General features: G+C 32.1%; 3 protein-coding genes across 3 annotated transcripts; 2 read left to right on the top strand and 1 right to left on the bottom strand.

Moving 5' to 3' along the window:
* Positions 1 to 636: 636 nt before the first annotated feature.
* Positions 637 to 10841, top strand: Or10a (Odorant receptor 10a). The gene is made up of 5 exons (XM_065511524.1): positions 637 to 1172; positions 1239 to 1611; positions 8741 to 8839; positions 8907 to 9059; positions 10791 to 10841. Exons 1-5 carry the CDS (start codon positions 637 to 639, stop codon positions 10839 to 10841), a joined length of 1212 nt encoding a protein of 403 aa, XP_065367596.1.
* On the top strand, positions 4840 to 5604 carry LOC135960280 (trypsin-like). The gene has a single exon (XM_065511525.1). It carries the CDS (start codon positions 4840 to 4842, stop codon positions 5602 to 5604), a length of 765 nt encoding a protein of 254 aa, XP_065367597.1.
* On the bottom strand, positions 7336 to 8100 carry LOC135960281 (trypsin-like). Its single transcript, XM_065511526.1, has one exon. It carries the CDS (start codon positions 8098 to 8100, stop codon positions 7336 to 7338), a length of 765 nt encoding a protein of 254 aa, XP_065367598.1.
* Positions 10842 to 13915: the final 3074 nt, after the last annotated feature.

Raw genomic sequence — 13915 nt, 5'->3', positions numbered from 1 at the left:
TTCACTTGACGTGAAATCCCCCATTTTAAATATGTAAAATTTTTATTTTGAAGTATAACTTGGTGAAGGATATTTAAGATTCGGCACAGCCGAATATAGTTCACTTACTTGTTTTTATATAAAACGTATTTGTGTGGATATCAATATCAATGAGGAAAGATTCCTAATTTGGGAGGACATTTATATGGCAATTGACCAAAAAAATGCATGTGACAAATTAAATCGAAATATCTTCAAAACTGCTACCTGTACTTCCGCACAAATTTACATCGACTCAGAAAGTGATTCAGAGTACTTTAAGGTGGGTGTAAGACTGATATTCTTGGTCTTTACAAACATCAGCACAACCTCAATATACCCTCCCCATTATGGTGGTGCAGCAAATCATCTCTTATTTAACTTTTCGCCAATTATGTAAGCAATTGCTTATACAAAACTTTTCTAATTTGTATAATAATATTAAAAAAACTTTAAGCAATTAAGTTATTAAGCCTCTATAAACTATTACAAACTAAAATGCTATAAAAACTCTGGTTATTTTTACAAATGCTACAAGTATTTTCTTAAATTTTGTGCTAAACCAAGTGAATTTTCTTAAGACAGTTTAGTTATATTTAAAATAAAGAAGGAAGCAAAATGCCTTTACAATTTCTTTCCTCTAATTATCCTTTACACGACTACTACTTTTATGTGCCCAAATTCTGTCTACGAATAATGGGTTTTTGGCCACAAACCCCACAAACTCATACAAACTATTTGTGGGCTTCAAGCAACTGCCTGATACTCTTGATAGGAGTATTAACTGAGATGCATGCTGGTTTCTCCTCATTGAAATATGATTTGGAAAAAGGACTGGACACTCTGTGTCCAGCTGGTACCTCTGCGGTTACTTTATTAAAACTGATATTAATCTACCACTATCGCCAGGACTTGCAATATGTTTTAAAGAAAATGCATAGTATGTTGTATGGTGAGGCTACAAATCGCCAGATTTTAAATCAGCATAAAAAAATCATCAGGAAATATTCGGTATTGGCAGCCCGCTTTAATTTTGCACCATTTTTAACGGGTTTTATAACCAATACAGCCTATATTTTAAAGCCCTTGATAATGGCCTGGATATTTTGGTCCAAAGGCAAGGAAATACAATGGGTCACACCCTTTAATATGACGTGGGTAGTATATTTTTAATATAACTTTCAAAATCAAATAATTTATTTTTCTTATTCCATTAAAAGCATGCCCTCAATTTTACTAAGAGCTCCTTTCTTTCCCTTGGCCTATATTTTTACCGCCTATACCGGATTTTTAACCATTTTCATGTTTGCCGGCTGTGATGCTTTCTATTTTGAATTTTGCTCTCATATTGCAGCTTTGTTAAAAATGCTTCAAGCCGATATTGTGTCTTTATTTGCCATGTTTGAGGATAAACTTATTTTGTCGTCAGAGGAAAATCAATATGTGGAAAATCGTTTAAAGATTATTATAAGGCGGCACAATGAGATTATAGATTTGACATATTTCTTTAGAAAGCGCTACAGTGTTATAACTTTGGCCCATTTTGTTTCGGCTGCTTTGGTTATCGGGGCTAGCATTTTCGATCTAATGACGGTAAGTTGTAAGAAATAAACAAATAAAATTACTACATACCATGTGCATTACTTGGAAGAACATTAATAATGACTTATTCATCATCTTATTTAATACATTTGCTTGATTACACTCTGCTACAAAATTACACTTTTTGTCAGAACTTGAAAAGCGACCTAAAACCGTTTTCAAAGATTTTGAAACACCCTCAAAATTTTGAGTTATTTTGAAAAAACAATTTTAGGGTAGGTCGTAGTACTTTAGTACCTTTAATTCACACATTTTTAGACGGATTTCAAAATTTTAAACAATTGTAGATAGGTAAAGAATTAAGCTTACATAAAATGTATGCAAGGAATCTATATTTTACGAAATTGTGTAAATTTTTATAATTAGTTTCGCTTTTTTTTATTTTTTTTTCCTAATTTTTCAAATTCAACGACAGTTATTTGAATTTTTTTCTATGAAACCCTATTTGTTTTTGCACAGTGTTTTAAAGACAATTTTATATAGACAAAAACGAGACATTAGCTGTTAGAATCGGTTTATACTTGCCAAAGTTATTAAACTTTTTCGAAAAAAAAAGTTCGTTAAAATTTACCTTGTAAATTAAAAATTGTACAAATATTTTTTTTGTATAGTTTTTTGTTTTTTTTATTCATAAGAGCTGGGAGAGAAAATACTAGAAAAGGTGTTAATGAAAAGTTGAATAACTTTTACAATTTTGATCCGATTTGAATAATTAAAAACATATTTTGTTAAGAACTAAATTTTCTTTATATATTAGTATAAATTTGTATAAGCTTCCATATCAAAATAAGCAATGAGAAGCGACTAAAATCAAAAAAGTTGATAAATTTTAGTTTTTCTTTTAGATATTCTTAACAAAAACAATACTTATGACTTACAGATGTATCAAAAAATACAAGTCATTTTAAAGCGTAATCAGTTTTCTTTCCAAACCCGTTAACAAATTTAAAGTCGGACAAAAACTGACTGAGTTACAGAACGATAAGTTGATGTACATCACTGAAAACGGTTTTTTCAGAATAACTTCTGAATTTGAGGGTGTTTCTGAATTTTTTTGACACAATTTGTAATGTACACAGCAAGCTCTATAATCCACGCTGGGTAATTTTCCATGTTTTTTCCATCGTAGCACCGTGTTATTATTGATAAAATTCTCATTAAATGAGGGAGGGCTTTTCAGACAAAACCAGTATATTCCAAATTTAATGTATGTACTCTAGGGTGGCCCTTAATAAACGGAAGTTGGATTTTGGCCATTCTCACCCTCCAGTTTGGTGAACATTAGTAAAAAATTCATCCTGAAAAAATTTTAGGTAAATCGGTTGGGGATAAGACGTGCCGCAAGCCCTCTGAAGTTTTGAGATGCATTTACAAGGGGAAAAATGCATTTTTTTCAGTTTTTGTAAAAATGTTGCCATTAAAGAATTACTTTTGCAATTTAATTTAAAAGAATCGAAATGTGTACGTAATTGTCGTTCGCCAGGCCATTATCGTGTCTCAGGCAACTAGAACAAGAAAGGTAGGAACAAAATTAACATATTTTGAGAATTATTAAAATAAAAGCTAATTTTTACTTAAAATATGTCCATATTTACTTGTATATAAGTTTTTGTCTTCGTAGGATACCGTTAACATATTCTTAGGTATGAACAAAAAAATAAAATTTTTTTAACGGCAGTTTCAAAACTCCATTTTCAAATTTTTAAAAATTTTGTTAAACAAATTTCAGAATTTTTTGATCATCTCATTGGGATTTATTAAGAATATAATAGGGAATAAAAATGTGAAAAAATTATGAAAATATCTCTTATAGTTTTTCCGTACCTGCGATTTAAATTTTAAAATTTTCGAGAAAAACCAATTATTTGGCAATTTTTAGGCGAATGAGCTCTATTTCCTTACTCTTATGAATTTTAAGCAAAACTTATTCAGAATATTATAGTCCAGATAATTCTAAATATACTCTGAAACGTTTACTATAATCGGAAAACGTTAACCCTTAAATCGTGAAGGTCAAATGTCAAATGTCAAATTTTTCTATATTTGGAATTTTTCTTTAGCTGATATGTTGACATAAGATTTTAGTCCGTCAGATATCTGAGGCCTTCGAAAAGTTGATTTAAACTAATATAAACTAAGCGACAAAAAAACTCTTTAAGGAATAAATCTCAGCTTTCTTTTGAGCATAAAAAAGCCCATTTTCATTTTTTTTCCCAAAGATTGAAGAAATAGCTACTATCTAAACTATTTGAACAAATTATGCTAAGAACAATAGCTACTAAGTTACATGGATGAAAAAAATACAACTGTTTGGCCAAAATGTCAAATTTTGACGCCCCCTAACTCAGAGAGTTCTTGACTGATATTATTGTGTCTAAATTACTATTCAATATCACTAACCTTGGTGTGAATATCATTCCGATCTGAAGACATCGTTTTCAAAAGTTTGTTCACTTGACATGAAATCCCCCATAAATATAAATGAAAATATGTTCCTGCAATAGACTAAATTTTATTTTGGAATTTTAATTGGGCGTGGCACCTCCCATGCAAAGTAAATAGTGACTTGTATAAAGTTTGAAGACTAACAGAATTATAGTTCTGCAAATATTCGATCTGTAAATTTATTAATAATTTATGTATTTATGTATGTCTCAAATTATTTTTAAGACATTTTCAGTGGAAATATTTTATCTGATGACAAAGGTTTATATTATTATTAATAAATACCAAACACATTCAATTAGACTCACAACAGCCTAATCTATTGGTTATGGGGAAACCATTAAAAGTTTATATTATTAAACTGTTATTGCACCAATTTAATATCAACTTTCACTTATTTCGTGCTCCCACGAATCGTTACGAATAAAAGTCGGAAGAGTGTTTCTAACACTCGAAATTCCCATATTGTTGAACTAGTACCTGTACTAAAATAGATTAACAGACAAGTTGTAGGCACATAGTACAATAATGAAATTCAAAAGAAACTAAACGTCACTGGAATTTTGCAAAACTTTGCAAATTTTCCCCCAATAATTTTAATCTGAATTTGAGTGTTTAATAATTGTGGGAAAATACTTACATTATCGCTGAAATCAACTTTGATTATTTTTATCTTGGACTTGTAAATGGCAAGAATTAGTACGTTTACCAAAGAAAATCGAATCATATATAAATGCTGAGTATGAGAACAGTCACTATAGTCTTTTTTACAACATGTTCCGTTTCATAGCATTATTTGTTTTGGCTAGCTGTGCTTTCACCGCCTCTATACCAGATGATTTGGATGGTCGTATAGTAAATGGTGTGGACACCACCATACAAGCTCATCCTTACCAAGTTTCATTGCAAACCAACGATGGCTTCCATTTCTGTGGGGCTTCCATCATCAGCGAGGACATCATTGTAACAGCTGCCCATTGCATGCAAAAATACAAAGCTAACGAATTTAAAGTACGTCTCGGCTCTACTGAATACAATAATGGTGGTGAATTGGTTGCTGTCAAGGCCTTCAGGTTCCATGAAGGTTACAATCCGAAAACCAAAGAATACGATGTGGCTGTCATTAAAATGGCTGCACCAGTGCGTGAATCCTCCAAAATTCGTTACATAAAATTGACTGAAAAGACTCCAACTACCGGCACAACAGCTGTAGTGACTGGCTGGGGTAGTAAATGCTTTTTGATCTGTATTAAATCACCCACAGTTTTGCAAGAAGTCGAAGTTGATATTGTCGATGAGCAGCAGTGTGCCTCCAGTGAGTACAAATACGGCAGTCAAATCAAGAAAACTATGTTGTGTGCTTATGGTATTAAAAAAGATGCTTGCCAAGGTGATTCCGGTGGCCCATTGGTGGCTGAAAATAGATTGGTTGGTGTTGTTTCCTGGGGTAATGGTTGCGGACGTAATGGTTATCCTGGTGTTTACTGTGATGTCGCTTCCGTACGCAGCTGGATTGAAAAGACTGGCCAAGAATTGTAATTTTATAACTGAGATTGATTTTTAAATAAATTGGAGTAAATTTTTATAATTTTAAAATAATGTTTTTGGTGACATCTATTTATTCATTAAAGTTGTATTAGGTCGAAAGCTATTAAGATATTATTAGAAATAACTATCTATTTCGTATGGAAGGTGCCACACTTTGTTAAAGTCTTAAAACTATGTACATACATACAAATCAATTTCTTATTACTGCATTAAGTTCAATTAAAAATGGGAGGGGTCGGAACAGGGGCTGTGTCACCTCTCACAAAGAAAATAGTTATTTTTATTTCTTTGTCCGAATGGCTCTCTTATCATTTTTCATAGTTTTGCTGAAAATTTACATGATTGGTTTAGTGGGCGTGGCACATTGCATACAATTGTGAGATTCTTCAAATTACTCACCACTGTACGAAGGTTTGCTAAAATTATGAGATTGGAACAGTAGTATTACAAAGAAAATTTCTTATATTTTTACGATGTTTGGCTGAAATTGGACGGGATTTGCTTAGTGTGAATGACACTCTAATATAAAGAAAATAGTTACAATTGAATATCTGGAGAATTATAATAGTTAAAGTAAAGCTAGAAATGATTTATTTTGTTAACATTGTGGAGTGGTATCTCCTCTATCAAGTATATATTTATTTTCGACTATCAAGTTGGATCAGTCGTAGTTCAGCTCTGGGTGGAGAAAGAGTTCGCGCGTCCCTTTTCGCTGCATTCGAGAGTTTTACGGCTCTCTCTCGCACTGGTTAATGTTTGGCGTCGTATAACTGTACGGCGTTACGGTTCATCCGGGTTTTTGCATTCACCACATGCATTATATTTGCATGTTAATATAAATAAACATTTATTTTGATGTGGTGGAATACCAAACAAAACTCATATTGAAGAATTGTTGGAGTACTAATCAAAACTCATATATTGGTGGAGACCATAGAACTCAGGAGTGGAGCTCAGAAAGGCCGTCTTCCTATATGAAGGTGTAGGTCGAGTGCTTATTCCTGGAGGAACCTTTTTTTTAAGTGGCGTTATACCCATCGGGATCAATCAAATAATTCTCCCATCCCTTGCGAATATCAATAGTGTACGGAGTAATCTAAAATATTAAGAACAAAATAGGCTCGATCGAAAATCGCAACATATTTTTTTATACTTTCAATGGTAAAAGCAAGGTATGCAATTAAAACCGAACAAAAAACTCCGGTATTAATTATAATTATGTAATTTTGTACAAAATTCTTTAATTTTTGTTGGTTTTATTTTACTACGAATCGCTCCGGGTTAAGCTAGTACATGCACGGATCCTGGTCAACCGTTTGGGGGTGTTGTTAATAAGGTAAAATTTATTTTACATTTTTCTTTTTTTTCCTGTTTTATATTAATAATTTTCGGTTTTGAGGAGCAAATTTCTTGATTACAAAAATTACAGTTTTGGAATTTTACCCATAATGAAACCTTATTTGGTGCTGACTGGTAAAATAATAATAAAAGTATTTAGAAATGTGGCCCGCTTTTGGAATAACTAACAGAATTGGAATTAGTTAGCGTCAATTCAAAATTTCGATAAATATATCCAGAAAATAGTATATAATTTATAACATCGATTACAAACTTATAAAATGAACGAACTAATTCCAAAAACAAAACACATTGATTAAAATGATGAAATTTTAATAGATTTTATTTAAAAATGTTTAGAAATTCACAAAATCATTTAAAAATTTACAATTCACTGGCAGTCTTTTCAATCCAGCTGCGTACGGAAGCGACATCACAGTAAACACCAGGATAACCATTACGACCACAACCATTACCCCATGAAACAACACCAACCAATCTGTTTTCAGCCACCAATGGGCCACCGGAATCACCTTGGCAAGCATCTTTTTTAATACCATAAGCACACAACATAGTTTTTTTGATTTGGCTGCCGTATTTGTACTCGCTGGAGGCACACTGCTGCTCATCGACAATATCAACTTCGACTTCTTGCAAAACTGTGGGTGATTTAAGACAAATCAGGAAGCATTTACTACCCCAGCCAGTCACTACAGCTGTTGTGCCGGTAGTTGGTGTCTTTTCAGCCAATTTAATGTAACGAATGGTGGATGATTCGCGCACTGGTGTAGCCATTTTAATGACAGCCACATCGTATTCTTTGGTTTTGGCATTGTAACCTTCATGGAACCTGAAGGCCTTGACAGCAACCAATTCACCACCATTATTGTATTCAGTAGAGCCGAGACGTACCTTAAATTCGTTAGCTTTGTATTTTTGCATGCAATGGGCAGCTGTAACAATGATGTCCTCGCTGATGATGGCAGCCCCACAGTAATGGAAGCCGTCGTTGGTTTGCAATGAAACTTGGTAAGGATGAGCTTGTATGGTGGTGTCCACACCATTTACAATGCGACCCTCAAAATCATCTGGTATAGAGGCGGTGAAAGCACAGCTAACCAAAGCAAATAAGGCTATGAAACGGAACATGTTGTAGAAAAGACTATAGTGACTGTTATCATGCTCAGCATTTATATATGATTGGATTTCCTTTTGGTAAAAGTACGAATTCTGGACAATTTACAAGTTGAAGATAAAAATAATCAAAGTTGATTTCAGCGATTATACAAGTATTTTCCCACAATTATTAAACACTCAAATTCAGATTAAAATTATTGGGGGAAAATTTGCAAAGTTTTGCAAAATTCCAGTGACGTTTAGTTTCTTTTGAATTTCAAAATATTTATTGTAGTAGGTGCCTACAACTTGTCTGTTAATCTATTTTAGTACAGGTACATGGTCAACAATATGGGAATTTCGATCAGATATGGTAACGATTATTAAAAGACTTTTCCGAGTTTTATTCGTAACGATTTGTGGGGGCACGAAATAAGTGAAAGTTGATATTTAATTGGTGCAATAACTGTTTAATAATATAAACTTTGAATGGTTTCCCCATAACCAATAGATTAGGCTGTTGTGAGTCTAATTGAATGTATTAGGTTTTTTAGTTTTTAATGATAATATAAACATTTATCATCAGATAACGTAAATGCTAAACAAATAATAAATATGAACAAATTGAAAAAAAAAATTTAAATTTCCATATTTTTTTTTTAATTTTTTCCAGTACACTGGTTTTGGCAGACTCATATACGTGGCCTACACTGTGGCTGCTTTATGTCAGTTAATGGTTTATTGTTATGGCGGCAGTATGGTGGCTGAAAATGTTTGTATTATTGGTTTCAAATAGTTTATTTACGATATTTTTAATTTTTTTTTTAATATATTTTCAGAGTGATCACATCTCTAATGTTATTTTTGGTTGCAATTGGTTTGTTTGTAGCCCCAAAGTCCGACGTATGGTACTTTTGATTATGATACGCTCGCAAAGAACTTTAACTATGTCGGTGCCATTTTTTTCACCATCATTGGAGACATTTGCTTCGGTAAGTGATAAATTTTTAGATATTTAGAATAGATTTTGTTGATTTTTTTTATATTTTACATATGTACATCACCCTCTTTCGGGTCATATACAAAATTTATATACTCCCGAAGCAAATTTTTTTTTACAAAAGAAAAAATTAAGGACTTTTTTGGGAAAAATGGCTGGCTGTCCATGTAAACCTTGTGCGCAGAGTACAGGTCGTAATTTTGAAGATATTTCGATCAAATTAGGTACATATTATTTTTTCGGCCCAAGGACCAAGGTTATTGAAACTGTCTGAAATCGGTCCATTATTTCACCTAGCCCCCATACAAATGTCCTTCCGAAATTGGACTTTATCGGTCATAAATGTTTAATTTATAAATGTATCTCCACAAATTGCGCTGCAAATAAGTTTTATATATACAAAATTCATGTCACCAAATTTTGTTACGATCGGTCCATAATTAGTCATAGCTCCCATATAGAACCGCTTCCGAAAATCACTTTAACGTGCATAAATCGCTTAAAAATTTTGGTATACTCACAAAATTCAACATAGTAAACTTTCATATAGACATAAATCACACGACCTAATTTCATGGTGATCGGTCCATAATTGGTCATAGCCCCCATATAACCCCACTTCCGAAAATCACTCAAAAATATAAATTATTGAAATTTTAAAAGAAAAATGTTTTTGCTCTTTTACTTAGTGTAGGGAATTATATGGTCGGGCTTGACCGACCATACTTTCTTACTTGTTTTTATTGTTTTCGAAATGTTATAGCTAATATAGATAATATTTAAAAAAAAAAAAAAAATTTCGAACTTTCGTAGGCCCGCCATATCTAAAAAACCAAAAAAAGATCGAGCAGAATGAAAAAAAAATAAATATCTCTTAAACTAAAAGAGATAACTTACATATATTTACATATATTTTGTAGATCTCCTTATGGACTATTTACATTTTAAATTTCAGCTCATTCGGATCATACTTGGATTTTTGGAGATATTTATAAAAAATGTGAGACCCGATCTGGCATGTAATTTTGCTAATTAAGCGTAAAGGGCTCTATTTACAGCTTTTGTGTCTTTGGTGACCCCCAATAAAAATTTCGTAGAATATTTTAATCCATAAATGTCCTTTTTGAAAGTACTTTTTTCGATTTTCTCAAAAAAGGGTTCAAATTGACCCCTAAAGAGAGGAGATAGGGGGTTAAGATCTTCCACAAAAATTATCCCCATAAAATTCCACAATATAACTCTGACAATAAGAATTCTCTCAGATATTAACTTACAACATTTTTTTCAGTTAGTATAATGCTCCCATCGTTAAAAAAAATTAAAACTTTGATTCACTGTAAAAAAATTCAGACCAGCTGGATTATACATTTGTTCTACAAAAATGATCTACTCAACATGCCCTTTCAGAATTATAGGGTCGCTAGTCTGTTCCAAAAATGCTGTTGGACAGTGTAATTAAACCTTTGATGTACATGGGTCCAAAATTAGTCAAATTTATTAAGACCCGCACTTCTTGAAATTCCCAATTAATTGTCATATTTTTCCCACAAATTAGTATTTTAATTTTCTTTGTTTTTCACCTTATTCAGAACATCGACATCATTCATTTCGCCGTTTAGTATTTTTCCATAAAATTTCACATTTTTATTCGACATTGTTGATATTAAATTTACAAATAATTGAATGATTATTTTATTGTTTGGTTTCAATTTGTTCTTTACAGATTTTACAAACATCTGGTTCGATTATTGCTTTGGCTTCATCTTTTCAATAAAGTTTTGAAACGGCTGAATAAAGTTTTAGTGTTGAAACGACAGTTTAATGTTTTATTTTCAAATTTAAGTCACATAATTTTGATTGCACTTATTTCTCAGCACTATAAACTGGTATTGAAAAGATATAAAAAAAAAAATATATTTGAAAAAATTTTAGCACATTTTATCATAATGTTGTGACAAATTTGAGAAATTGGCAGTCAAATGATGAGGAAATGTCAAGAATTGAGCTTTCCATTTTTTACCCAAAACTTAGAAAAATCTAACCATGAACAATACACTTGTGAACAACAAATTTTCATTGATTAAATCTATTTTCAAAAGGATGAACAAAAACTTGATCACATAAATATTTAAACAGCTTTTTCTCGTAATCAGTCTCCTTCGTACCCGATTTTTGTGGTCCAAATTAGCTAATGTGGGGCAGAATCAAATTTTTTTGAAAATAAATCTGGCATTTCTAAACGCTATACCAACTTTTCATTTTATTCAAAAAAAAATACAAATATCCCCTAATATTTTATCAAAATACATAACTCGTAGTAATTAGCTATATCGTGCAGTGCACAGAGGTATAGACAAAAAAGAGGGAAATAAATCTAAACCCTTCCGATTTGAATGAAATTTGACATGTGCAAAGAAGAAGTGTTAACGAGTTTAAGGTTTGAATTTTGACCGCATGAGTCTACCAGAGCTGCGGCCAGGGGTCCCCAAAGTAGGACTCGGGTATGATAAATTTTTAAAACAATCCTCTTTCTTCGTTTGTGTTCCGATTTCAAAAAACTTACACACATAGAATCTCCTCATTGACCACTACAAAACACCTTATCGTGGCTATCAACTATCTCTTATAGCTTAGGAGATATTCGCATTTTAAAATTAAATTATCAACATTTTTACCCACCATACTCCAGTTTTTTGATAACAGCGGGTCCAAGTATTTCCCGATTTGTTCATTTTTTTCTTTTATTGGACTAAGTACAAATGTATATGTCAAACAAAAAAAGAATTGTTTACAAATCGTGACTGGCTCCAAAGTTATATGCATTTGAATTTAAAAATTAAGAGCGTATATGCATTTTCCAATTTTTAATACCGTTTTAAAAACCAAAAATTTCGAAAATTTTCTAAAAAAAAATTTATATTTCTAAAATGGCTGCGACGATTAAAAACATGTTAAGCCTTACTTAAAGGTAATTTTGTTGCGAAATTTCGGTTTTTCAGTTTGTTTAATAAAATAAACCGTTTTTGAGTTACGCGAATATATTTCTGCAACCTCCTCCATTTTCGAAATAACAGTATATCTCGAAAATACGAGCTAACCTAAAAAAATGGTTAGCACCACTGAATTCAGCGTACCCGAATTAGCTTAACCCACCGGGTGCCCCGCTTGACAGTTTTTTCAACTAGCACAGTGTAATCAATGAAATGTAATCACTTATGTTGTTTTTCAAATAACTGTTTTAATATTTAATTAAGTCACGATCTCTAATAATATCTATTTATTTGTTCCCATTATTAATAACTATTTTGTAAATCTACTTGCACAAAAATAATAGTAAACAATAGATTTTGAGCCATCATGGCAAAAAATGCACTTAAATCGATGTTGAACATGTCATATATAGAAATCTCCAACCTATTTAGTGAACGGCACAAGGAAAGTTTTTCAATCTAAAAAAAACACTTACTTTAAAACAAATAAATCATAAAATAACAAAATTAAAACCAACCTCTTGATTTTCATTTCTGCATGTAAAGTCCATTAAAATATCCGAAGTTTCTTGGGGAGTTTTCACCACATGATCGCAAATCATAAAATAAATATGCATATGAAAGCATATTAATATATATAAATTGCTGCCCAATAAATACGTATACAGTTTAAAATCCAAATTGCTTGAAATCAAATTCAAAATGCCCACAAAACCCACCATGGAATTGGTGATAAGCAGGCACAGTTGCAGCCAGAAATTTACCGGATTAAAGATGACATTCAGCTGTTGCCATAAAGTACACAAATCGAAGTAAGTCTTGCCCAAGTCCTTATTTAAGTCATTATTCAGCAATTGATAGTTGAGCACTGAGAAACATTCGTGCAGATAGCTCAATAATAAAGCATGATGCAGCATGATCGAATGTTGCAAAACTATAATGCCACTAAATATATAAATATCATAGATAGAACGCCATTTGCCGGCAACTAACATTTGACCCATTAATACCAAAATATTCAGGTTGTGCAATAGGGTGAGGAAAATATTAAAATACAACCATTTCCTTAGTTTGGTGTCACGCGGCACTTGAGAAAATCTATTAAAATATGATGACTGCACAGCTAATACCTTCTCCAGCCATTCCTTCAACTGGCGATTCCTTTTTGGTCTCATAATAATTACCAGCAGCATAGATATGAGACGTGCCACAATGATGCCGGCATTAGCATAACCAATCACTGGATTATCTGTGTTTAAGACAACATGGCTGAAATTTATTTGTATGGCACTTGGTGTGGTTAATATAAACAGCAAGTTGTACATAATTCCAGAGATTATCATGAATTTAGAGGATTTTAATAAAAGTTTTTTAAAATCAATATAGATGGTTGTGTAGCCACTCATCATAATGTAAAACATGATAAATTTTAGTAGAAAATATTCCCAACGTTTCATGGCTGATAACAGATATAGACTGACCTTTAACTTGAAATTTTTGTTGTAAGAAATGGAAAGTGTCTTAATTAATTGATTAATTAATGATTATGTATGTTTGCATTGTTTACTAGGAATCACCTTGTTAAATATGCCATTGAAGGAATTACGAAACACCCTGTCCATAATTAGTGTGGTCCTCAACCATTGTTTTTTAACAGTATTTACCGTTAGAATAATGTAATGCACACGATATATCAGCCATTTTTAATTGACTGATCCGATTGACATGAAAATTCAGGTAAGCGTAGCAGAGTTTAAGTTTGTATGATGGACCCCACGGAGCCCTCAGGAGCAACATTGGGGGGTCTCAATGGTAGGGTAACTCAGATGTGAATTTTTTGAGTTTCGTCCAAAATCAA

The sequence above is a fragment of the Calliphora vicina genome, chromosome 5 (genome assembly GCF_958450345.1).
Source record: "Calliphora vicina chromosome 5, idCalVici1.1, whole genome shotgun sequence".
NCBI lineage: Eukaryota > Metazoa > Arthropoda > Insecta > Diptera > Calliphoridae > Calliphora > Calliphora vicina.
The sequence above is the reverse complement of the archived record's forward strand: the minus strand, read 5'-3'. Positions and strand labels throughout refer to the sequence as shown.

Excerpts from the sequence above, each read along its gene's own strand:
- LOC135960280 (XM_065511525.1), top strand. The coding sequence starts at position 4,840 with ATGTTCCGTTTCATAGCATTATTTGTTTTGGCTAGCTGTGCTTTCACC.
- Or10a (XM_065511524.1), top strand. The coding sequence starts at position 637 with ATGCCTTTACAATTTCTTTCCTCTAATTATCCTTTACACGACTACTAC. Across the intron at positions 1,612-8,740 it reads GCATTTTCGATCTAATGACG|TACACTGGTTTTGGCAGACT; the intron begins GTAAGTTGTAAG and ends AATTTTTTCCAG. Across the intron at positions 9,060-10,790 it reads CATTGGAGACATTTGCTTCG|ATTTTACAAACATCTGGTTC; the intron begins GTAAGTGATAAA and ends TGTTCTTTACAG.
- LOC135960281 (XM_065511526.1), bottom strand. The coding sequence starts at position 8,100 with ATGTTCCGTTTCATAGCCTTATTTGCTTTGGTTAGCTGTGCTTTCACC.